Source organism: Nyctereutes procyonoides, unplaced genomic scaffold, assembly GCF_905146905.1.
Source record: "Nyctereutes procyonoides isolate TBG_1078 unplaced genomic scaffold, NYPRO_anot_genome, whole genome shotgun sequence".
NCBI lineage: Eukaryota > Metazoa > Chordata > Mammalia > Carnivora > Canidae > Nyctereutes > Nyctereutes procyonoides.
The window spans coordinates 9409679-9435243 of record NW_026575043.1 but is presented as its reverse complement, the minus strand read 5'-3'; the positions used below and the strand labels follow the sequence as shown (position 1 = coordinate 9435243).

The window sequence follows — 25565 nt, the reverse complement described above, 5'->3', positions numbered from 1 at the left end:
ACACCTGGGCAGGAGCAGACAAGAAAACCAGTAATCCTCTCCAGTGATGGGAATTGGCCGCTTTTTTCTTATTTAGACTTTTCTGTGCTTCCCAAGTTTGTTTGCACTGAGAAAGTATTATATTCTTTCATTATGTTGATATCTTATGGTCTCTTTTATTGCTAAAAGTTCCCTTGATTATTTTCCTTCTATCTCCTAGAGTTAACACCAATATTGAAACAAATTTCTGTTAATACCCAGTGGTTAGAGATCACAGGTTTTCAGACATGTATTTTCACTTCATGCATTGTGGCATGAAGTGGCACACAATACACCAACCTGGGATGTGATTTTCTGCTGCAAACCAGCAGAGTGACGGCCTTTTAAAAAAAAAAATTATTAATTATTCATGAGAGACACAGAGGCAGAGACATAGGCAGAGGGAGAAGCAGGCTCCCCAGAGGGAGCCTGATGCTGGACTCCATCCCAGGACCCTGGTATCATGCCCTGAGCCGAAGGCAGATGCTCAACTGCTGAGCCAGCCAGGTGCCTCCAGAATGACTGCTTTGAGGTACATATGTGGAATTCTATACTGTTCCCAACAAGTTAGCCACTCTGGTGAATTTGTAAAGTAACGTTTGATAAGAAAGAAAGCATATCAGATAAGAAATAAGGGAGAGTCTGGGCTGTAAGGATGAAAGATCATTTTTATTTTTTAAAGAGGTCAGAAGTCTTTTTAAAAAAAAGTCACATAATTTCTTGGACTACTGTCTTTTACCTTGAACCCTAGTAAAGTGTTACATGGCCTCGGTGGTTCTTTTTTTTTTTTAATTTTTATTTATTTATGATAGTCACACACAGAGAGAGAGAGAGAGAGAGAGAGAGAGAGAGAGAGAGAGAGAGAGAGGCAGAGACACAGGCAGAGGGAGAAGCAGGCTCCATGCACCGGGAGCCCGATGTGGGATTCGATCCCGGGTCTTCAGGACCACTGCGCCACCCAGGGATCCCGGCCTCGGTGGTTCTAAATTTCATAAAGAGTGTCAATTTCTCTGCCTATTCTATTTCCTTAAGTTTATATGTGTTACATTTCTTTTACTTTTTAAAAAATTACATATTTTTAATTTTAGTTTTAAAAAGGATTTTAAAATTTTAATTAATTTTTAAAAATATTTTATTTCTACGTAATCTCCATACCCAAAGTGGGGCTCAAACTCATAACGCCGAGATCACAAGTTGTACCCTCCACCGACTGAGCCAGCCAGGTGCCCCCTTAAATTTTTTATTTTTAAAATTATACAACACAGGCTGATTATAAAAAATTCTTGCAATCTGTAAGTAAGACAGTTAGATTCTTTCACCCTCCCAGTCACACTCTTTCTAAAGGTAGCTACTTCACTGATTTAGTTATATGTTCTTTTCTACAAAGTTAAATGTATTTGTGAGCAAAGATCTGTAATGTGATCCGTGAATAATTTTCCAAGAGTCATCCACTATATTTTCATGCCTTGGCATAACTGTTCATTGCCCAAAACCATGTTGCTATTACTTGTTTTTACTTGTCTCATTCACTTTTCTGTAAGCAGATATAACTTTTCAATAATGTAGTCAATTCCCCAACTTTTATGTTGCTCTTCAAAAACATCAACTTTCTCAAGGCAATGAATGTTACATATTGAACCTGAAAAGAAAAAAAGAAAGAGGAACAAGTAAAAACGTTAAACCGAAGAATGCAATCGAGGGGCACCTGGGTGGCACAGTCAGCTGTGTCCAACTTTTGGTTTTGGCTCAAGTCCTGATCTCAGGGTCATGGGATTGAGCCCCACATCCGGCTCTAGCATGGAGTCTGCTTATTGCTTTATCTCTGCCCCTCCTCCTGGTAGCTCTCATTGCTTACACTTGCTCTTTCTCTCTCTCAAATAAATAAATAAAATCTTAAAAAAAAAATAGAATGCAACTGAGATTTCTAAATGATTTTATTTATTTTATTTTTTTAAAGATTTTATTTGTTCATGACAGACACACACATAGAGAGAGAGGCAGAGACACAGGCAGCGGGAGAAGCAGGCTCCATGCAGGGAGCCCGATGTGGGACTTGATCCCAGGACTCCAGGATCATACCCTGGGCCGAAGGCAGGCGCTAAACCGCTTAGCCACCTAGGGATCCCATCATCAAATGATTTTAAAGGCAGTGTGTACTGAAGATTTTTCTTTTCTTTTTGTTTTTTAAAAAGTTTTATTTATTTAAATAATCTCTACACCCAACATGGGGCTCCTGACCCCATGATCAAGACTCCGATGCTCTTCTGACTGAGCCAGCCAGGTGCCCCCTCTTTTCTTTTTTTTCCCCTCTTTTTTTTAAATGAAAAAGGGGAGATGCTAAGGGCAAGCTATCTGAATTGTGAATTGCTATTACCACTTACCACTCCTAAGACCTAAATTAAACATAGCATCTCTCTAGAAGAATTCATATGCCTCTAACACATGTACACCACTTAGCTAAAAAAACGTATGACAGAGATAAGTCCCTTTTCTAGGATAAAATAGTCTTCAATAAAATGGTTTATAACTTTTAGATCTTATAGACTTCTAGACACTAATAGTTGACAACAACTCAAAACAGTTAATGGTTGACTTTATTTAAAATATAAATAACCTACCGAATAATTTTTTAATTTCCGCCTCTGGAACATAAAATGGTGGGCCTAGGTAAAAGAGAAACATGGTGAAGAATACTGTCTATAGATCTAATTCGAAAGAGAAATTCTCAGGGCCCACTTCTCAGCTGATTTCCAGTGACTCAGGTATAGTTATTCCTTACACAACATAATTATCAAATTGGCGAGGATGTGACACATTCCTTTGCGTCTTCTTTTGCACATGTCATACCAAAGAAGTAGGCTGGCTTACCAAGGGGATGCCCATGGTGGGTGCCCATCGCTAGCTTAGGTGAGACAGCTGGGCCAGCCATGGGACTTAACTTTTATTTTTTTTTCCTTTTTCAAGTTTTTATTTAAATTCTAGGTAGTTAACATATGGTGTAATATTAGTTTTAGGTGTAGAATTGAGTGATTCATCACTTACATACAACACCCAGTGCTCATCCTAACAAACGTCCTCCCTAATCTCCAACACCCATTTAACCCATTCCCCCCATCCACCTCCCCTCCAGTAACCCTCGTTTTTTTCCCTGTAGCTAAGAGATAGTTTCCTGGTTTGCCTCTCCTTTTTTTTGCCCCCTCTATTCATCTGTTTTGTTTCTTAAATTATACATATGAGTGAAATCATATGGTATTTGTCTTTCTCTGACGGACTCATTTCATTTGGCATAATATTCTCTAGCTCCATCCACGTCATTGCAAATGGCAAGATTTCACTTTTTTATGGCTGAATATTATTCCTGTGTGTGTGTGCGTGTATCTCACATCTTATCCATTTATCAGTCAATGGACATTGAGTTTTTTCCATAATTTGGCTATTGTAAATAATGCTGCAATAAACATTGGGGATGCATGTGCCCTTCAAATCAGCATTTTTGTATACTTTGGGTAAATACCTAGTAGTACAGTTGGTGGAGCGTAGTATAGCTCTATTTTTAACTCTTTGAGGAACCTCCACGCTGTTTTCAGAGTGGCTGGACCAGTTTGCGTTCCTACCAACAGTGCATGAGGATCCCCCCTTCTGCACGTCCTCCTCACCCAACACCTGCTGTTTCCTGTGTTGTTCATTTTAGCCATTCTGACAGGTGTGAGGTGATATCTCATCATGGTTTTATTATTTTTTTAAAAAAAAGATTTATTTACTTATTTATTCAGAGAGAGAGGGGCAGAGACATAGGCAGAGGGAGAAGCAGGCTCCATGCAGGGAGCCTGACATGGGACTCGATCCCGGGTCTCCAGGACCACACCCCAGGCCGCAGGCGGCGCTAAACCGCTGTGCCACCAGGGCTACCCTCATCATGGTTTTAATTTCTATTTCCCTGATGATGAGTGATGTTGAACATATTTTCATATGTCTGTTGGCCAACTGGATGTCTTTGGAAAAATGTCTGTGCATGTCTTCTGCCCATTTTTTAACTGGGTTATTTTTTTGGGGTGTTAAGTTTGGTAAGTTCTTTACATATTTTGGATATTAACCCTTTCTCAGATGTCATTTGCAAATACCTTCTCCCATTCCAAAGGCCACCTTTTAGTTTTGTTGATTGTTTCCTTTGCTGTGCAGAAGCATTTTATCTTGGGAAGCCTGGGTGTCTCAGCAGTTGAGCGTCTGTTTTTGGCTCAGGGCATGATCCCGGGGTTCTGGGATTGAGTCTCGCATCAGGATCCCTGTGAGGAGCCTGATTCTCCCTCTGCCTGTGTCTCTGCCTTTCTCTCTGTCTCTCATGAATAAGTAAATAAAATCTTAAAAAAAAAAAAAAAAAAGAAGCATTTTATCTTGATGACGTCCCAACAGTTTATTTTTGCTTTTGTTTCCCCTGCCTTAGGAGACATATTTAGTAAGAAGTTGCTATGGTTGATGTCAGAGTTACTGCTTGTGTTCTTTTCTAGGACTTTTTTTTTTTTTTTAAGATTTTATTTATTCATGAGAGACACAGAGAGGAAGGGAGAGGCAGACACAGGCAGAAGGAGAAGCAGGCTCCATGCTGGGAGCCTGACATGGGACACGATCCTGGGTCTCCAGGATTACACCCTGGGCTGAAGGCAGCGCTAAACCGCTGAGCCACCTGGGCTGCCCTCTTCTAGGACTTTTATTATGGTTTCAGGTCTCACTTTTAGGTCTTTTATCCATTTTGAATTTTATTTTTGTGCATAGTGTAGAAAGTGGTCCAATTTCATTATTTGCATGTGGCTCTCCAGTTTTTGGGACTTGGGAATTTTAAAATCAGCATGAAATTCATTAACAAATTCCTTGGCATTTCCTTCATCTTTTGGAGTACTGATTCCCTATGATTCTTGCACTCGCTCACACTCTATATATCCCTCCCATTCTGCACAGGCCATTCACTTTATTTTTTTTTATTTATTTTTTTTTTAGGCCATTCACTTTAAAGGAAATTTAGCTTCTGCTCCTTTCAAGAGGTATTCTGAGTTCCAATCCCAGACAGAGCCTGTTGTATTTTCTGCCTACAAGCCCTGCCTTAAGCTTCCTGTTCAGGAATGGAATTTATATCAGATTAGCAGAACTGAAGTCTGTCTCCATTAATTTCAATTTCTATCCAATTGCTCCAGACTTAATTATGGACACTAGGTCTCATCTTTTAATGAACTTTTAAGACCTGATTTACTCAAACAGAAAATACTACCACATGTAAATATTTATAAAACACCATATTTAAAAAAAAATCTCTTAAAAATCAAAAAGGGGATTTCTACCATAAAAACCTCTATATTTTGTTTTCACTCTTCCTGAAAATAAAAGCTCAGTCGTGGCAAAGATTAAGCTTGCAATGTTCAAGCACATCAAAAGGAGCCCAGAAGAAAACATCACTTTTATAAGTTCAAAACAAAGATCATTATTAAACGATGCAATAAATTGTAAAATTTCAGAAATTAAAAAACCATAATGGTTTAGAGATTTTTCTGCATACCTCCAACTCCCCCCACCCCCCACATCCATGTCTCATCTATCGTCCTATGAGGGTGTGTCTGTGTATTTGTAGGTGTGTTCCTAACACATTCCCACACCACCACAGATGGAGCACATATGCTATGTTCAAAACAGGGCAACCAGTCCCTCTTCCTCCTATTCCAGAGTTCATGAGATTTCGTTCTTATATGAGGTCCACCCATTTCTCCCTCTCTTCTATAGTCTGAGCTGTGAATGGTGAATGAGACGACATACAAGTAAAACATGTATCCAGTGGGAAGAGGAATAAAGGTTTATAGTTTCCATTTACCCAAACCAGACTTTCCTTCCTATATAGAAAGCAGTATTCTTCCTATGATCTAAATTAGGAGCAAATACTGCTATCTGTGTCATAGAATTAAATCCCCGAAATGAGGCAACATCTTAGAAAAAGAAAAACAAAAGAAACTTTACCTGCATGTTTAGTGGGATCATAACAAAGAACAGCCAAGAGGTAATGAAACCCTTTTCTTGTTAGGGACAGCATTATATCTGCATAGCTAAAAAGAACACAACATAGCAAAGTGTTACATTTCTCTACAAAGGCAAAGCCTGAAGGGGATGAGAGCGAGGGAGGGAAACCAAGTTCACTCATCTCCATTACTGAGTTTAATTCTGAAGGACCAGCTGAAGTCGATTTGCATTCTAAATGCCAGAAACAGTCTGCAAATTATGTCATCTGGCAAACTGGGAAATATTAAGACAGGAATCAAAAGGGTGTGTGCTTCTAGAGCTCATCAGACCAGAAGATGTCACGTTAAGCTGAGGAGAGGCTCCTTCCAGCCTGATGTGGTGCTCCAAGGTCTATCTACTTGGAACACACACTTCCCAAAGCAGTGCCAGCTCTGGAGCAGTGCTTCCCAGACCAGGCTGGGTATCAGTCACCTGAGCACCTGCTGAAAAAAAAAAAAAGATGCTTAAACTCCATCCCCAGAGCGTGATTCGGTAGGTTTGCTGTTGGGCTTGGATGCTGCAGCTTAACAATATCCTGGGCAACTGGGTCCTCTCCAGGGGCATATGTAGGAAGTACAAAACACAATTCCTTTCCTCTGCTGAGTTGGAGGGGGACAAGACTAACAGGCAAAAATTCAAGGGAGCATGAATTCAAGCTCTGCAGAGTACAACATAAACCATGAGTGCTACTGGCACAGTCCTTTTTAGTAGAGGTCCCGGGGTACATGTGATGTCATTTCCCAGCTGTGTCTGATTGGTTCAGAATGGGAGGCAGGCGCTGACTGGGACGGGGCCCATCAGCAGAGTGACCAGGAGTGGGAGCTGGGCCCCATGCAGAATGCTGGCTTGGGCCAATCAGATGACTGTGCTGGGAAACTGAATCAAGAGACCCAAAAAGAAGGTGCTCGTTATATGTCATCACTGTACTGCCGCTGGAGCTTCTGTGGTGTGTGCTTGTTGGCACTGGGGGTTGTGAGAAGTCAGACACACGGGAGCAGAAGTAGAGGAAGCAGAGGAAGCCTAACAGAGTAGGAGGACAGAGGAGACGGGCACAAGGAGGTAGATGATGCCGTGAGGGACAGGCAGACAGAGAGAGACTCCCCAGCTCTGAGGGAGGTGCCTTGGCTCTAGGCAAGAGGAGGTGCCTTTCCTCTAGGAGGAAACTAGGCTCTAAGCTCTAGTTTCTACTAGGCTTGGGTGTACTGGGATCTCTGTCCAGGGCTCTGTGAGAAACTGGGGAGGGGATTAGCATGGGGATTAGGAGTGTAGACTTTGCCAGATACCAGAGTTTGAAGCCTAGCTCCTCCACGTAGTGGCTACATAAGCTTGACACATTCTCAACCTCTGTGGGCCTCAGTTTCCTCATCTGTAAAACGGGGATGAGACTAGTAACCAACTCACAGGTTGTGGTGTGTATTCAATGAGTTTATACACGTGAAGTGCTTAGAACATGGCCTGGTATGACGTAAACACCTGGGTTAGTTTTGTTATTGTTTGTTTATTATTTATTTGACAGAGAGAGATTGAGCACACAAGTAGGGGGAGCAGGAGCAGTGGCAGACGGAGAAGCAGGCTCCCCTGCCTGATGTGGGGCCCGATCCCAGGACCCCGGGATCATGACCTGAGCTGAAGGCAGATACTTAACCAACTGAGTCACCCAGGTGCCCCTTGTTATTCTTTTTAGCAGACTTCCCCAGCTAGGACTGGCTTGAGTGGGTCACATGTCCTTGCAAGAGAAAGTGCTGGATCAAAGCAAACTTTTGAACAAAAAACCTTTACTTAGCTTACTGATTGTTGGTCTTAAGAAGAAGGAAGAAGCGGGGCACTTGGGTGGCTCAGTCTGTTAAAGAGAATGACTCTTGATTTCAGCTCAGGTCTTGATCTCAGGGTCATGAGGTTGAGCCCCAGTTGGGTCTCCCTGCTTAGTGTGAGGTAGAGGTTCATGCTTAAGGGTCTCTCTCCCTCTGCCCCTTCCCTCCACTCACACTCTCTCAAAATAAATAAATAAGATTTTTTTTTTATAAGAAGAAGGAAGAAGTAACTTGCCATCCCCTTGAAAGTGATCAGTCAGACTGGTTTGGCAGGGTTTCCTAGGACTGACACACTTCATTCCCTTTGGAATGTGGACTTTCTCAATCACTTTGAAAAAATTCAGAAAAACGAGAGAGGTTTGCCCCACTGATTTATGTTAGATGACACACCTGAGGGGCCCAGCATCAAACACCTCAGGACTTGTGCACGTGCAATCAAAACAGAAAAGCTGCCCGGTATTAATGACAGGAATGAAATAAAGTTCAAACATGCTAAGTACCAAGACGAAGATAGATAAAGAAGTGTATTTTTCTATTGGCCTCTGGTAAGTTGTTTTTCTGGTAACAAAGGCCAACATGTTCTCAGGTGTCCTTGGGGCTGTGATCACACACACGTACAGGTTCACACACGCACAGACATACATGTGTGCATGTGCATACACACACGTGGCCAGGCTGGGAGGAAAGAGAGTGGGAAAATCAGGGAGGACCATAGAGTGGCCAACCTAGAACTGGATTCCTGAAACAAGCCTTCTAGATGGGGTTTCACTACTCATTGTTAACCATGAAGTAACAGTCCAGAGGCCACTTAGGTGACCTTTATTTTTTTTTTTTCTTAGGTGACCTTTATACCCAGGACAGAGGAGGTGGTGGGTGGGTGGTAGCAAACAGTGGATTTCCTTTGCTGTGGGTCTAGTTTGCTCTCATTCGTTTATTTGACACGTATGTACTAGGCTCCTACTGTGTGCTAAATACACACTCTGCCAGCAGCTGGGGAATGATACAACACGCATGGTCTGCCCTCATAGTGAGCTGTGACTTGCAGCTTGCTCCCCACTGCCTTGTGGATTTGAACCACACAGATCAAAGCCCCTGTGAGGACTAATCCCAAAGAGGAGGATGAACATCCTTAGGGAGTGGGAAACACCCAAAAAGGCAGACATCTAGCAGAAGTGGATTTAGTATACATATGTGGTGTATTATGGAAGCAGAGAGGCTCCACATAACGTGTTGAGTTGCTAAAGGACACTGATATCACACAAGAAATACACAGCAAACACCAAAACGTGATGTGGACATCTGAGGGCAAGAATAGAGCTGAAAATGTAACAATGATAAGGGCAGATGCCAGGCACAATGTGTTCTGTTATTTCCCCAATATACGGAACAGTATCTATTTAGAACTTGGTGGGAACTTAGTATGCATTTATTGGGTGTCTGAATGAAAGTGATAGAATTGAAGTGCTCAGTAAAGCAGCAAGGGTAAGAGACAGGCGGGCACAGCAAATGCTAAGGATGGGCCCTTAGAGAATAGCCACTTCTAGGCAGGTGAGGAAGGGGAAGGTTCCAGAAAGAAAATGTGGCATGGTCTACTTAAAGAAGATTAGGTGTGTCAATAAGCTGTATTCATGAAGCAGTTTTTAAGAAATAAAAAAATTTTATTTCGTGATGCCTGGGTGGCTCAGCCTTTGAGCATCTGCCTTTGGCTCAGGGCATGATCCTGAGGTTCCGGGATCGAGTCCCACATCGGACTCCCTGCATGGAGCCTGCTTCTCCCTCTGCCTGTCTCTCTGCCTCTTTCTGTATGTCTCTCATGAGTAAATAAAAAAAAATCTTAAAAAAAAATAGTTCAAAAAATTTTATTTCACTGATGGGCACGCAGGCCTTTGGATATATGTGAAGAGTCTGCCCCATACTATGAAATAATTTAATATTTATATGCTATCTCCAAATAAGTAGGTGAGCGGTATTTGGAATGGAATGTACATAGGAGTGGCCATGTTTTACTCTGTATGCTTTCTCATATTTTAATTTTCTTTTCTTTTCTTTTTTTTTTTTTTCCTGTAACTTCCTCATCTATAAAATGGGAATAATGGTAGTAATATGCCCCGCAGGGTTGTTTGGTGGAGCAGAGGTATATAGAGTGTGTTAAGCAATACTTGGCACATGGCAATTGCCCAGAACGGTTTCTGGGTTAGTGGAGGCAGTGGGGGTGATATCAGTGGACATGCTACCATCTTGCAGAGGAGTCAGCTGACACCTGGAAAAGTTGAATACTTTGATCGAGGCAGCACAGCTTAGAAGTGATGGAACAATAAGCCTTGTACCAGGTTCCCATGGCCATGGCCAAATCCTATCCTTGGGGATCCCTGGGTGGCGCAGCGGTTTGGCGCCTGCCTTTGGCCCAGGGCGCGATCCTGGAGACCCGGGATCGAATCCCACGTCAGGCTCCCGGTGCATGGAGCCTGCTTCTCCCTCTGCCTGTGTCTCTGCCTCTCTCTCTCTCTCTCTGTATGACTATCGTAAATAAAAAAACAAAAAACAAAAAAAAAAAACAAATCCTATCCTTTTTTTCTTTCTTTTTTTTTTTTTTTTTTAAGATTTTTATTTATTTATTTATGGGATAGAGAGACAGAGAGGCAGAGACACAGGCAGAGGGAGAAGCAGGCTCCATGCAGTGAGCCTGACGTGGGACTCGATCCCGGGTCTCCAGGATCAGGCCCTGGGCTGAAGGTGGCACCAAACCGCTGAGCCACCCGGGCTGCCCAATCCTATCCTTTTTCACACAAAGATGGTACCGAATTTAGATCTTCTAATTCCAGATACGTGAAGCTATTTCAGACCAGTAAAAGTCTAACTGATTTTCTGGAGCTCTCAAAAAGTACAGCATATTAAATTAAGAAGGCCAAAAAGGAAAAGCCAATGTAATTAAAGAAACGAAATTACTAACCGTTCGCGATCACCTGGGTTAATAGCAACTAATGCTCCTCTATCCCAGATCCGGTCAAATTTGCCGATATTTGCTCTATCAGGAAGAAAAAGAAATAAAAGTACAACATCTTAGGTAACAAAAATCGAGTCTTGATCAAGAAGGACGGCGTTTCCAGTGGCTCAGGCTCGTATTCACTAGCTGTCAAGGAACTGGGATCTCTGTCTTTGTGGAGTCAGCAGGGACATGCAGATGTGGACATAAGGAGCTTCTTCTAGTTTTAGGAACTGGTGGCAGTGGCTTCCCCCTTCTGCTCTGACAGGGGAGCACAGAGGAGAGCTAAAGGACAATTTGTTGACAACCTGCTCCCAGCCCCCAGAAGTATCAGGGACTTCCAGGAGATAAGGTATCACTACCTTCTGCACTTTGAAATTTCTTTCCATTACAGGTCAGTTGTGAAGTGAAGACATGGTCTTACTCTTCCTTCCTTTTTCCTACCTGCCTAGAGGCATGACAATGCTTTCCATATTTTGGAAGTTATCCAAGGACACGAAAGCTATCAAGCGTGCAGACAGGTGGGCTGTAGTAAAAAGAACTGCAGAACAGAGATTCAACTCCATGCAATTGGGAGTGGAGAGGGGTAATCAGAAGTACTGCCTGGCAAGCACTCAGGTTATTCAAAGGGCAGAGGTGGAATTTGGTCCTACCTGGGAAGATCAAAAAGGCTGCAACAGTACAACGAAATGTTCCCTGAAGAGCTCTGTAATGAAAGTCAAGGGGGGGGGATGCTATTTAAATAGGAGTCACATGGATGGTTACAGAAAGATACGAGCAGCAAAGCACAGCAAAGGTGGTGGAGAGAGAATGTGTAACTCAACATGAAGAATGCAATGGTACCGCAAATAATTTTAACTGAAAATACTACAAATATATTTTAAAGATTTTACTTATTTATTTGGCAGAGAGATAGAGCATAAACAAGGGGGAGCAGCAGAGGGAGAGGGAGAAGCAGACTCCCGGTGGAGCAGGGAGCCCGATGCACGGCTCAATCCCAGAACCCCAGGATCATGACCTGAGCTGAAGGCAGATGCCTAATTGATGGAACCACCACTACAAATAATTTTTTTAATGGCACTCTTTTTTTGTTTGGTTTGGTTTGGTTGGTTGTTTTTTTTAGACCTGTATGGGGTTCTCTGGGATCAACTCAAGAAGAAAAATCACAGTGAGGTTAACCCTGGAGATTAGTTAGCTATTATCTCCAGAACTTGTTCTGTTTTAGCAATGTTTGTTTTAGCAGAGCCCTGATATTTTGACACTGTTAAAGATAAACAGGTCAATCAACTACCAGGCAGGCTTAGAGGAAGGTCAGATATCTTGGAAGTCATTCCTGCAAAGTGCAGTTGTGTGCACTCCTGGCTTTTTCTTTTTCATTCATCAGCTAATGGGAATTTATTGCCTGAGCCCCTCGTGGGCAGGACTATCCTGGGTTCCAGAGAGTGGGTGTGAATCCGACACGGCCTCTGACCATAGTGAGGAAAGCCTGGTAGAGCAGAGAGGCGTGGGTGCAGAGGCAGAGTTAGGACGGGATGGCCTGTGTGCCAGAGAACATGGGGACTCAGAAGACAGAGCTGGGAACTGCCTGAGGGCAACAAGCAAAGCCCAACAAGAGGCAGCCTCTGAAAGGGTATCTGGATGCATCTGCTCATATTTTTTTTTTTTTTTAAAGATTTTATGTATTTACTCATGAGAGACACAGAGAGAGAGGCAGAGAGACATAGGGAGAGGGAGAAGCAGGCTCCATGCAGGGAACTCGATGCAGGACTCGATTCAGGACTTGATCCCAGGACCCCAGGATCACACCCTGAGCCGAAGGCCGATGTTCAACCACTGAGCCACCCAGGTGCCCCTGCATCTGCTAACATTACAGGGGGCTGAGCTGGGGGTGCAGCCCAGGGGGAGTAAAGGGACATGGATTCCACTAGATCCAAGGGATGTGAGAAGCCTGGAGGGTGGGGGTGAGGGTGAAGGGCAAGGAAGGAGAGGTTAGACATGCAACTGTTAGATAGTATTCTGAAGTGAGGCCCCAATAGAGGTTTATAAATAGAGGAAGGGTCTCCAAAGATCAGTCTGGAAGCACCGTGGGGGTGAACCCAAGGGGTGGGCGTGATGGCAGGGAGGACGGGCAGCGAGTCTCAACTTGGGGGATCTTGCTGGCAGACAAGCAAGTCCCTGCCTGCCCCCAGTTCCCAGGACACACGCATGACACGTCCCAGCTATAAGTGTAAGTGAATTTTAAGGTATCAGGAAAACTGGGTGAGTTGCTAGCAAACTGGAAGTGACCTATTTCCTCCCTCCCACACCCCAAGCTGGCAAAAAAAGTTAGATGTGTTCTATGAAATTTAGTCTGTTGAGGCTGAGGTTGACCCTATGATGGTTTGTGGGAGGCTCGGAGATGAAGTAGGGATGGTGTTCCTTAACAGCGAGTTACATCAACTTGACCTTGAGTGTTGGACCAGGAAGGCATCCTGTAGAATAGAAGGTGTAAATGTGCACTTTGTGAGGCATTGCACGAACACTGCTCAGGCAGTCTTGTGGGTGAGGTAGAGGAATATAAGATGGATGCTCAGAGAAGTACTCAGGTCAGCTTTCCATAGTAGTGACGCTGGGCCCCACACCCCTGAGGATTCTGATTTAACTGGCCTGGGGTGAGCCCTCGGATTGGAAGTTTTGAAAGAACCACAGGCCTTTGCAAATGTGCCCCTGAGGCTGAGAACCACTGCTCTGGGACTAGCCTCTTTGGACTGAGTAAGCTCATGGGATGATTTGAGAACAGAGTGGGAGGAAGCTGTAAAGTACTCTTAAGCCTCCTACTGACCTGCAATTAGTTTCAATATTTAGAAAACTGGGTACCTCATGAGAAACTGACTGTACCAACAGACAATGGCCAGACCACACAGGACTAGAGAGCCTGGACCCAGCCATAGCCAGCCTGGGAAGCCAAGCCACAGTCTCTGCCTTGATGATGTGTCAGTGACTGCCAGCCTCCCTAATTGTCATCACCTTTCCCCCATCAAACTCAAGATGAACCAGAGAAGAAAGACACTCCCCAAGCCAATCCTACCTGTCACCATGCGTCAGTAGGCATTCCGAGGCTGGGTGAGGGGAGCTCTCCTCTCTGTTCCCTTCATGCCCTGTGTCATTATGCTTAGCTCCACAAGGGACAAATGGCTTTCTCTGTGTTTTTCTTTTCTTCTAAGCTAAGATATTCATTAGGGCAGGGACCGTGTTTCTATCTCTTCAAGGTCTTACACGGGGTATGGCCCAAGACATTCTCAGAAATGCCTGTTTATAAATCAATCAATCAAATAAACAAACCCAAAGCAAAACCATGAGGATAGACAGGCTTTGCCATCAGCTGTTGTATATATTTGTGCATATCTAGCTATCAACTATCTTTTTTTTTTCTTTAAAGATTTTATTTATTTATTCATGAGACACACAGAGAGAGGCAGAGACTTAGGCAGAGGGAGAAGCAGGCTCCCTGCAGGGAGCCGGATGGGGAACTTGATCCCAGGGTCCTGGGTCAAAGGCAGATGCTCAACCCTGAGCCACCCAGGTACCCCTACCTATCACCTATCTTTTTAAGCCCTCGCTCCTTAGACTGTATAACCACCAGGTGAGTCTGTGTGAGAAAGTGAAGTCACATAATAGTTGTAACTTATGCACCCTAAGAATGACTTTTCCTATGGGGGTAGGGGAACAATTATTTACCAAAAACAAAACAAACCTTGAATACTTTGCCTCCAGGTATTTCCACAATGGGTTCTTCTGTGTAAGAAAGATTCTGCTCTGTAAAAAACTCCCGTATCCCAAGTTCACTGATTTCCACACCTACTACACTGTGTCCTCGGTCTGCAAACCTGCATGAAATCACATATTTACACTTAAATTTTTATTCCAAATACTAAATCAAAGGGCATACCCCTAACAAACATACATTTCCCTTAATTTTAAGGGATTTTTATGAATTTGGGGTCACAGGGTTTCATAGAACTTGTACGGAAGTGGATCTTTATATTCTGAAACTTAATAGTACATGGAATTCTGAAAAATTGATCCATATGACCATATGAAAAAATTAAAAATTTGGAAAACTATACTTTAAAATGTTGATCTACTACAAATGGATTTGATTAGATGAGTTTCTAATTTAAAAGCACCCTGTGGATTAGAGATGCTTTTCAATTTCTCTAAATCAGCTCTGTCCATTAAAACTTCCTCTGCTGGGGGGATCCCTGGGTGGCTCAGCAATTTAAGCCGAAATCCGAGTCAGAGGCTCAACTGACTGAGCCACTCAGGTGCCCTTAAGTGTGATTTAGTTTAACATGAAATCTGCACATGTGGCTAGTGGCCACGGCGCTAGAGCACAGGGCTCCAGAACATTAGTGTCCATTTCTATAATCTTACAATTTCCATTTATTTACAATAAACACTACCCAGAAATTTACCTAATTGCCATAAACAAATAACTAGTGTTTTCCTGATAAGTTTTTAAATTACAGGATCCACAGTCTTGGGAATCTTGGATTCAGAGGAAACAGTGCTAGTGGTACAGTATTGATTTTTGTCAAATAAACACATACAGTCAGTTCTGCTATAATGCAACATACACATCCCTAAAAAAAAATCACTGTACTATGCAGTATCTTGCAATAGAAATCAAAAGGCTTACTTATAGGGAAAATGGGGGTTGCCACAGAACATTAAAAAACTTTATCATAGTGGAATATTACTCAGCCATAAAAAAGAATGAAATCTTGCCACTTGTGACAAATGAATGGACCTTTAGGGCATTATGCTAAATGAAGTAGGTTAAACACAGAGAGACAAATACTGTATAGTCTCACTTGTATGTGGAATCTAAAAAAGAAAAAGAAAAAAAAAAAACAAACGAGCTCATAAATCCAGAGAACAGATTAGTGGTTGCCAGAGGTAGGGGTGGAGGGTGGTCAAAACAAGCAAAGATGGTCAAAATTCCGTTTTGAAATAAATAAGCCATGGGGATGTAATGCACAGCATGGTGACTATAGTTAGTAATGTCTGTAAGTTGCTCAGGCAGTAGATCTTAAAAGTCCTCATCACAAGAAAAAAAAATTCTGAAACTACGTATGATAACGGATGTTAACTGTGGACTACAAACGTGGGCATCGTTTTGTAATAAATACAAATATCAAATTATTATATACACCTAAAACTAACACATTGTTATATGTCAAGTATACCTTAAGTTTTGTTTTTTTTTTTTTTTTAAAAAACTATTACACATTTGCCATAACTTGCCATCTCTGTGAACCAGGATTTTCTCAAAAACATAGTTAAAATTTAGAAATAACTGAATAAATAATGCATAAGAAAAAAAAAAACTTGGGGGACTCCTGGTGGCCCAGTGGTTGAGCCTTTGCCTCAAGTCATGTTCCTGGGTCCTGGGACAGAGCTGTGCATTGGGCTCTCTGCTCAGTGGGGAGCCTGCTTCCTCCTCTCCCTCTCCCTGCTGCTACCCCTGCTCATTCTCTTTCTTACTCGCTCTTGTATCTAAAATACATAACTAAAATCTTAAAAAAAAAAAAAAAAAAGAAAAAAAACCATCGTCAGTGGCACATTAAAAAGACATGGGGCCCCTGGCTGGCTCAGTAGGTAGAACATGTGACTCTTGATCTCCATGGGTTGTGACCTCAAGCCCCATGTTGGGTGTAGAGATGACTTTATTTTTATTTATTTATTTATTTTTAAAGATTTTATTTATTTATTCATGAGCGACAGAGAGAGAGAGAGAGTGGCAGAGACGCAGGCAGAGGGAGAAGCAGGCTCCATACAGGCAGCCCGACATGGGACTCGATCCTGGGTCTCCAGGATCAGGCCCTGGGCTGAAGGCAGTGTTCAACCGCTGAGCAACCCAGGCTGCCCCGGATGACTTTGAAGAATAAAATCTTTAAAAAAAAAGAGAGAGAGAGAGATGGGACACCTGGGTGGCTCAGTGGTTGAGCGTCTGCCTACAGCTCAGGTTGTGATCCTGGGGTCCTGGGATCGAGTCCCACATTGGATTCCCAGTAGGGAGCCTGCTTCTCCCTCTGCCTGTGTCTCTGCTTTTCTCTGTCTCTCGTGAATAAGTAAATAAAATCTTAAAAAAAAAAAAAAAAGAGAGACAGGAACCTAACAGAAATGGTCACAGAGTGTATCAGACACATTAAAAGTTTACAAAAAATTTTATATATAAATAGTACAGAGCGTTTGGAAGGGCTGCAGCTTGTGGGTTATTGTGCGTTGAGGGGAGATGACTGGAAAGTTCTAACACCAGCTGTGGATGGGAGTGGCTCACAGCACATAAGTCAACTGAGGTGCCTCCTGTCCCTTTACACACGGCTGCACTCAGCTGTGTGTGGTTTTCTACTCTTACCTCACATTTCTTACACACGAAATTATACAGAAGTGAATGTGAAATTCACATCATGTTCAAATTGTTCCCGGATTTATCAATGGAGTCAGAGTGAAATTGCATTATCAAAACAAGAGGGGTAGCAGAACTGATTGTACCCCTTGCCCACAGGAGACTACTACTTTCAATGAGGTCCGAGCATGAACTGTTTACGGATCTAAAATAAACACTATCAATAACTTGTCTTTCATATTTCCTCCTGAATTTATAAGTTAATCTACAGGGAATATATTTAATGTTTTATTTATTTATTTATTTACTTACTTACTTATTTATTTATTTATGATTTTTATTTATTCATGAAATACACAGAGAGAGGGGCAGAGATTCATTTATTTATTTATTTAAGATTTTATTTATTTATTCATGAAACACACACCCACACACACACAGAGGCAGAGACACAGGCAGAGGGAGAAGCTGGCTCCATACAGGGAGCCTGACGTGGGACTCGATCCCGGGGCCCCAGGATCACACCCTAGGCTGAAGGCAGGCGGGCGCTAAATCACTTAGCCACCTGGGCTGCCCTGTTATTTATTTATTAAATAATTTGAATTTTTTAAAAAATATTTATTTATGAGAGAGAGAGAGAGAGAGAGAGAGAGAGCATGAGCAGGGAGACCAGTCAGAGGGAGAGAAAGAAGCAGACTCCTCACTGAGCAGGGAGTCCAACGTGGGGCTCGATCCCAGGACTTGGGATCAAAGGCAGACGCTTAACTGACTGAGCCACTCAGGCACCCCTGAATTTTTTTTTTTTTTTAATTAAGTAGGCTCTACACCCAATGTGGGGCTTGAACTCATGACCCTGAGATCGAGAGCTGCATACTCTTCCAACTAAGCCAACCAGGTGCCTCCAGGAAATATTTTTTTATTCTCCACACAAAGTTATCCAAGCTGGTTGTGAGGATTTTTACTTACACTTTGAAATTAAAGCAGAGCCTATTACAAACTGGCACAGGCTGGGTTATTATGGATGATGTCGTTCTTAAAAAAAAAAAAAAAACTAAAGAAATGTGTTAAACATTTTATTTTAGTGCTTTTGGGCCTCGCCACATAGTCATCTATTCACATCTGATATCTGGACTGACCTCAATACATAAATTAGATACATAGATGAAAAATCCTCTAATATAAGCACTTACCGGCAATTAAAATAGCTTAGTTCTGGTATTTTTATTACAAATGACTTTAGACCTAGTCGACAATCACATGTAATTTTCTCCTTCTACTTCCTAATCTTGTCTCAAACTCTCTGCCAGTGCTAGATTGTTAACACTTAACGACACGGCTATAAGACAATCTGTTTGTAGAGTTAATGTTTTTCTTGCAAGTAGCTTCCAAAGCGACTCTTCTGGTTCAGTGAGTTGGTTAGGGGTAAGTCTAGTAATACAGTTTAAGTATTCTCAGTTTCATGGCCACACTAGAGTCCGATGCCATAGCAGCCATGTCCCAAATACTCAGCTACAAGTTGAGCAAGGGGGCGGTCTGTATGCAAGAGTCTGTACCCAAAAACCAGCTCCGAACACATTCGTGTTCTCTGGGTCCACCGCCTATATTTATATAGGAAACAGAGCATTTCCAAGTCACTATGAGTTTCATTTACTAATCTTTTTTTTTTTTTAATAAATACTTTAAAATGTTTTGCCTAAGGACCAAAATTCTCAACAATCAAGCTTATGAACTAATGGTATGTACAACAGTGTCTGTGTAGTATCATTGCGACTGAGTTCTGTACAGAAAATGATTGCCAGGTCTGTGACTTTAGGGTAATCTCTAGCAATTGCGGCTTGCTAATTCAAGTGACTTCTCTTCACAGAGAATTACTCACAAGAAATCCTCATCACTGGTTTCAAAAGAAGGATTCTTGAAAATAATCACCAATGTGCTCGTAGCGGGACGGGACAGCTGGGCTGAACGGTGGGCTATATATGGTCTTGCCAAAGAGTTGCAATTCATTTTGAATTTTTCTGTCCACTTCTATTAAAAATATCTAAAATTAACTCGGTCATATTCCTAAACCACCCCCACAAATGAAACTGCACAAAGAGATCGCAGACATAAGAGGGACACCTAGTCGTCTGTATCCTGAGACCCCAAAATTGGTTCCTAACTATAGCTTTTTTTCCTTAGAAACTCGATACAGAAAGACTAGACCACACCAGCGCTTCGTGCTGTGTCTTACTGTTTAAGGATATTATCTCTATGAACCCATCAGTCTTGTTCTACTTCAAATAAAGAATCCTTGTGCATTTCCTGAGAATGGAATTTTTAAACCTACATTCGATTAAATATTCACCCAGTGTATTTGTCATCAAGATAAGAAAGTGTGTGAATGCTTATCTGCTCTTACCATTTCATCTCAACTGCTTTTCCACAGAGAGGAAAAAATACTCTCAGTCCATTCTCGCCTTTAAGGAAAGTATCCAAATGCTTTTTTAATAACCTGGGGAAGAAAAAATATATTTTTGTTTTCATTAGCCCAATGCACAGAGGAAAGGACTACCCTCATATGAGGCTAAGGACTCTTCATGCATTATCTCCCTGAATATACCCTACAACTTGACAGAGTAAAAAACAGGAATTATTATTCTCTCCAGTTTATATATGAAGGAAGAGGAAGGTGAAATAACTCATTTAGTCGCATAGCTAGTGAGTAGGTAATCAATTTAACCCTAGGGTTTTTTCCTCATTAGTAATTAAAAGTTACTTTTTCTTGGTGCTTTGAAAATTCTTTAATTCCCTGAATATGTATGTATGTGTGAAAGAGAGAGAGATTGAGAGAGAGAGAAAGAAAAGAAAGAAAGAAAGAAAGAAAGAAAGAAAAGAAAGAAAAGAAAAGAAAAGAAAAGGAAAAGAAAGAAAAGAAAAGAAAAGAAAAGAAAAGAAAAGAAAAGAAAGAGTTGGGGAGCCTCTGGATTCACTGAATTTTTCAACATTTGTTTTATGGGAAGCTCTCTAAACATGTACTCAGTCTCAGACTCTAAAGCTCTAAGAAGTCTAATTCTGTAGTTAATTCCTTCTGTAGAGACGTGGTTCTTCTAAGGTCACCGCATGATAAAGATAACCCATACAAAGACTCTGGGAAGATGCTCCAACTACCACTCAGTGTGCAAATGCAATAATAATGATAATAATAATAATGATTGTATCATCCCCTGGGAAGTCAGGGTAGCTGCCCAGAACAAGAATGACCACTTTACTTAGCGCTGGCCCAGATATATCACTGCTGTTTTCAAGCCTACTACTACTAACACATTGCTCAACATCCTGGCTCAAGTATTAACTTTTTTCAGCTTCTTTCCTTCCACCACACAGATGACACTTTACACTTGAACACACACTGTCCGAAAGCAAAGTCAGAACCCTACCACTTTTCAGTACAAAGAGATATACACGTTACTGTGAGCATCTGCTGTACATATAAATATGTATGACCAATACCCAGAGGCTACAGGGGCTTAAAAAAAGATGTATTTCATAAATCTCAGATGCCTGCAATTGTCACGCGGTTATTTATACATTCTGAGAAGAGATAGGGTTGCCCATTAACCTGTGACATGCCAGAGATGTATTCTATTTCAGAGACGATAAAATGTGAAAAATAAAAATGTGCCTTGTAAAATCACATAATGTGTACCTATATTACTACTTCTATTTCCAAAGTCAGTTGCCAATAGAGCATTTCTCTGTCATATACCAAACATTTCTTACTTATGTCCTTGCTCTTGATGGAATCCAATTCTGTGGCTCACCCACTTTTCTTGCCATTCTTCCAGAGTCAGTACTCGGTTTTTCTGTACCTCGGTATCAGGGTACTCTTTAATATCCAGGAAAGTTCTTGTCTTGTCCATGGTTTCAGAGACACCTCTGCCTTACAAAACAGATGGTTCCAGTGCCTGCATGGAAAATATTTGCAATATTGTCATTCAAGGCATTGCAATTCTATTGATGAATGAAATAAAAACCTATTATCCTTAGCAGTATGACTTTTTTTTTTTAAGATTTTATTTATTTATTCATAGAGACAGAGAGAGAGAGAGAGGCAGAGACACAGGCAGAGGGAGAAGCAGGCTCCATGCAGGGAGCCCGATGTGGGACTCGATCCCAGGTCTCCGGGATCACGCCCTGGACTGAAGGCGGCGCTAAACCGCTGAGCCATCCGGGCTGCCCTAGTAGGACTTTTTAAAATATTTCAACATCCACAGAAAAGCCACCTGAAAAGTTACTTTTCAGTGAGTCTGATGGTAGAGGCATACCTCATATTACATGTTAGGAAGGATCTTTAAATAAACAGAATTATACCTTAATGTTAGAGTACAAAGAGCTTAAGCTTTAAAAAAGGAGAGGACAAAAAAAAAAAAAAAGGAAATAGGCCACAGTTTATAATTTTTGTAAACTTAGAATTTTTTCTAGCATCTCACTTGAATTTTTAACATTTCACTGCTTACTTATTTTTTCTCCATTATAATGCATATAATTTAAAGAGTTTCAGATAGCAGTCTGCACCCCCAACGAGAAAGGCAACCATCTTGAACTCTTTTAGCTGAGTCTTGAAATCTAACTCTGTATCTCAAAATAGCATGCTTATTTTCTGTCTTCTTCATTTTTCATTTCCAGGTAGCATGGAGAGAAGATACCTGTTTCGCTCTCCTTCAACTTCCCAGCACACACACCACCTTTTCATTTTCCCCATCCTTTCAATATAGACACAGCCTATTTATTTTTAAGGTTCATTGATTTACGTATTTAAGTAAGTTCTATATCCTACGTGAGGCTCGAACTCTCAGCGCCAAGATCAAGAGTTGCATGCTCCTCCAACAGAGCCAGCCAGGTGCCCCCGCACAGATATAGTCTATGGTTCATTAAATATTTGGGGTACACGTTTTGATGACCAGGTAAATACCATTCACAGCTAAACCACATAGTACTCTATGATTACCCTTCCTTTTTTGTACTTTTTTATTCTGCGGTTAGTGACTGTCTTGCTTTTTTTTTTTTTTAAGATTTTATCTATTCATTCATGAGAGACAGAGAGAAGCAGAGACACAGGCAGAGGGGAGAAGCAGGCTCCCTGTGGGGAGCCCCATGTGGGACTGGATCCCAGGACTCCAGGATCACAACCCGAGCCAAAGGCAGACGCCCAACCACTGAGCCACCTAGGTGCCCCTTGACTTTTCATTTATAAAATTCCTATGTCCTTGTTACCAATTCAACTCAATGCTCCACAATTGTCCCAATATCCTATCAATACACTCTTAATCTCTTCAGTTATCAGTTATTCTACCAATATCACCATCTTGGAGAAGACTCTGGAGACTCCGGACCTGGATGCTCTCCACTCCCACTACATAGCTAGCATTGTGGCTTCTTTCTTGATCATCATCCTGAAGATTTCTTTCTCTTTTGATGAATCTCCTATTTCTTTTATCCTATATTTTCCTCCTTTTTTTTTTGTTTTGTTGCTTACTGTCCTTAAACTGGTGACACACAACCTCCAACGGGTTTCTAAGAAAGGGTGCATAGGAGAAAAGGTTTTTTTTTTTTTTTTATTTATTTTTTATTTATTTATGATAGGCACACAGTGAGAGAGAGAGAGGCAGAGACACAGGCAGAGGGAGAAGCAGGCTCCAGGCACCGGGAGCCCGATGTGGGATTCGATCCCGGGTCTCCAGGATCACGCCCTGGGCCAAAGGCAGGCGCCAAACCGCTGCACCACCCAGGGATCCCTGAGAAAAGGTTTTTGTGCAGTTTTGCTGATCATAGAATTCTTGGTTAGAATTCTCACTTGAATTTTAAAATATTTCAACATCCACAGAAAAGCCACCTGAAAAGTTACTTTTTCTCACAATTTTGAAAAAGTCATTCTGTTGTCTTCTAGTTCCCAGAGATATTGCTTAAGTTCAAAGACATTCTGATCCTGATATTTTCCATAAGGCCAATGTTTTTCTCTCTCTTAAGACTTCCCTTAAAAAAAAAAAAAAAAAAAAAAAAAAAAAGACTTCCCTTTGCTCCTAGTCTTTTTTTTTTTTTTTTAAAGGTTTTATTTATTTATTCATGACAGACACAGACAGAGAGGCAGACACATAGGCAGAGGGAGAAGCAGGCTCCATGCAGGGAGCGGGATGCTGGACTGGATCCCGGGACCCCAGGACACTGACCTGAGCCAAAGGCAGACTCTCAACCACTGAGCCACCCAAGTTCCCCCTCAATTTTCTTGTAGTTTCTTTTTTGCATGGGAAAATGAACACAAAGGAACTGAGAGAGAAAAAAAAAAGAACACCTAAACATAACGTCAAATCCATCTGCAGATATGAGGAAAACATCTGCCCTTTCAATGTGAATTTTGTAATACTAAGGACCATATAACTTGATTAATTCTAAGCTTCCCTTTGAATCAGTGAAACTAATTGAATTTGGATTATACTATAGCATGCTATCATTGGCGGCTCTAATTTAATGATTTGTCAATGAGAATAGCAAACATCACATAAAAGCAAGTATTTCAGGAAAAGTTCCCTTTATTGAAAAATTTGGTTCCAGTGTGCTTAAGATTTAAGGAGAAGGCACTCCTCCGCCCCTGGAATTGGGAACATAAATTCACTTCTCAAAAAACATTTGTTAACAAATACTTTTGCAAGGTCCTGTTGATGTCAGGAGGTGCCTCTGTTTTCTGAGAGGTCAACAAGTACCTGATTATATTGGGTACAGAAAAGCAAAAGAGAGTTACAGTTTTCCCATCTACATTTTCAGCCAGAAACCTCGGAACCTGAGCTTGAGCCTTCATAAAGCAGTTCTCTACTTAAAACAAAAGGCAAGCATAATTTCACCATATAGCCAGCGCAATCTGGAATTGCACACTTCTATCCCTTGCACACAAACTTGAAATCTAAGTCAACATCACATATGTAACTTAACCACTTCTTAGCTGCTCTAATAGCATCTCAACGTGTACTTGCACATGTGCTTTTCGAAATAAGAATTTTCTATAACAAGATAAAAGTGCAAATTTTTATAAGAATCAAGAAAGGCAAAGAAGGGGAACTGAGTGGGAAAAATTAGAGAGGGAGACAAACCACGAGAGACTCCTAACTCTGGGAAAGAAATGGACAGGGAGGTGGGGGAGGATGGGGTAACAGGGAGACGGGGACCAAGGAGGGCACTTGATGTGACGAGCACTGGATGTTATACTATATATTGGCAAATTGAATTTCAATTTAAAAAATGTAAAAAAAGGGCAGCCCGGGTGGCTCAGAGGTTTAGCGCCGCCTTCAGCCCAGGGTGTGATCCTGGGGTCCTGGGATCGAGTCCCACATCGGGCTCCCTGAATGGAGCTGCTTCTCCCTCTGCCTGTGTCTCTGCCTCTCTCTCTCTGTGTTCTCATGAATAGATAAATAAAATCATAAATAAATAAATAAATAAATAAATAAATAAATAAATAAATAAAAATAAAAATGTAAAAATAAAAATAAGAAAAGAAAGGCAAAGTTCACAGTTGTTCCTACCGGCACAGGGAAACAGCAGATGCACTAGTCTGGCCCCCAAAGTACTCTTTGGACGAACTCTCAAGTCTGGTTTCCTCCCTCCCCTTTAAAAAACAAAAACAAAAACATGTTTCTGCTTTACATTTATTTTTAAATGTTGTTAAATTGAAAAATAACTTCTGTAAAGTGCATACATTTTAAGAGCACGGTCCAGTGGATCTTTAGATAGGCATCCACTTTAATAACCTTGCAGTAAGGCGGACTGTTTACAGCACCCCAGTTCCCAACCCCCACCTCCTTTTAAGAGTAGGCTCAGTGAATTTTCAGATCTGCATACATCTGTTTCACAACTTTGCAGCAAGACAGAATATTTACGGCACCCCGGTTCCGCCTCCCCGCCCCCGCTCTCGTCCCCAGGACATCACTCACTATTTAGCAAGTTCTTCTCTTTTCTTCAAAACCACTAAGACACAGCAGTGTTTTCTGGGGGGGGGAGGGGGGGGAGCATTTTAAATCATGGACTCAGAGAGGTCATTCACTGCCCGACCTCGTGATTCCCAGGTCCCAGGTCCGTTTCAGGGCGCGGATCGCCGGGCTGCCCACGCTCGTGAGGATGCCCCAGCCGGGACTCGGAGGGCAGCAAGCGGCGTAGTGAGTCCCGCACCCTCCGCGCGCCCCGGGAAGCCTACCTCGTGCGCCGCCCGCAGCCTGCAGCCTGCAGGCCGCCGCCGCCGCCGCCTCCGGCCCCGCCCCCGGCGCACAGGCCCCGCCCCCGCCCCGGCGCACAGGCCCCGCCC

General features: G+C 42.0%; 1 protein-coding gene across 5 annotated transcripts; it reads right to left on the bottom strand.

The window, feature by feature from the left end:
- Nucleotides 1-1244: 1244 nt before the first annotated feature.
- Nucleotides 1245-25524, bottom strand: TPMT (thiopurine S-methyltransferase). 5 transcript variants are annotated; one of them, XM_055323090.1, is made up of 11 exons: nucleotides 25458-25475; nucleotides 25198-25251; nucleotides 24790-24872; nucleotides 20999-21183; nucleotides 19638-19730; nucleotides 14582-14714; nucleotides 11502-11554; nucleotides 10816-10890; nucleotides 6016-6101; nucleotides 2637-2681; nucleotides 1245-1657 (listed from the first exon to the last, which is right to left on the bottom strand). In XM_055323090.1, the coding sequence occupies exons 4-11, from the start codon at nucleotides 21136-21138 to the stop codon at nucleotides 1545-1547; spliced, it is 738 nt and encodes a 245-aa protein (XP_055179065.1). In that variant the 5' UTR covers nucleotides 21139-21183; nucleotides 24790-24872; nucleotides 25198-25251; nucleotides 25458-25475; the 3' UTR covers nucleotides 1245-1544. The 5 variants fall into 5 exon arrangements, with proteins under 5 accessions (XP_055179065.1, XP_055179066.1, XP_055179063.1 ...); XM_055323091.1 differs by lacking the exon at nucleotides 25198-25251 and having other exon boundaries at nucleotides 25458-25516; XM_055323088.1 differs by lacking the exon at nucleotides 25458-25475 and having other exon boundaries at nucleotides 25198-25451.
- Between the last annotated feature and the right edge of the window lie 41 nt (nucleotides 25525-25565).

What these genes read in the sequence shown, in the direction of transcription:
- TPMT (XM_055323092.1), bottom strand. Translation starts at nt 21,138, where the DNA reads ATGGACAAGACAAGAACTTTCCTGGATATTAAAGAGTACCCTGATACC. An exon ending in CTGGAGGCAAAGTATTCAAG is followed by an intron (nt 11,555 to 14,581) that starts GTTTGTTTTGTT and finishes CTTTCATTACAG; the next exon opens with AGCTCTTCAGGGAACATTTC. An exon ending in AGCCTTTTTGATCTTCCCAG is followed by an intron (nt 10,891 to 11,501) that starts GTAGGACCAAAT and finishes TCTTCCTGATAG; the next exon opens with AGCAAATATCGGCAAATTTG.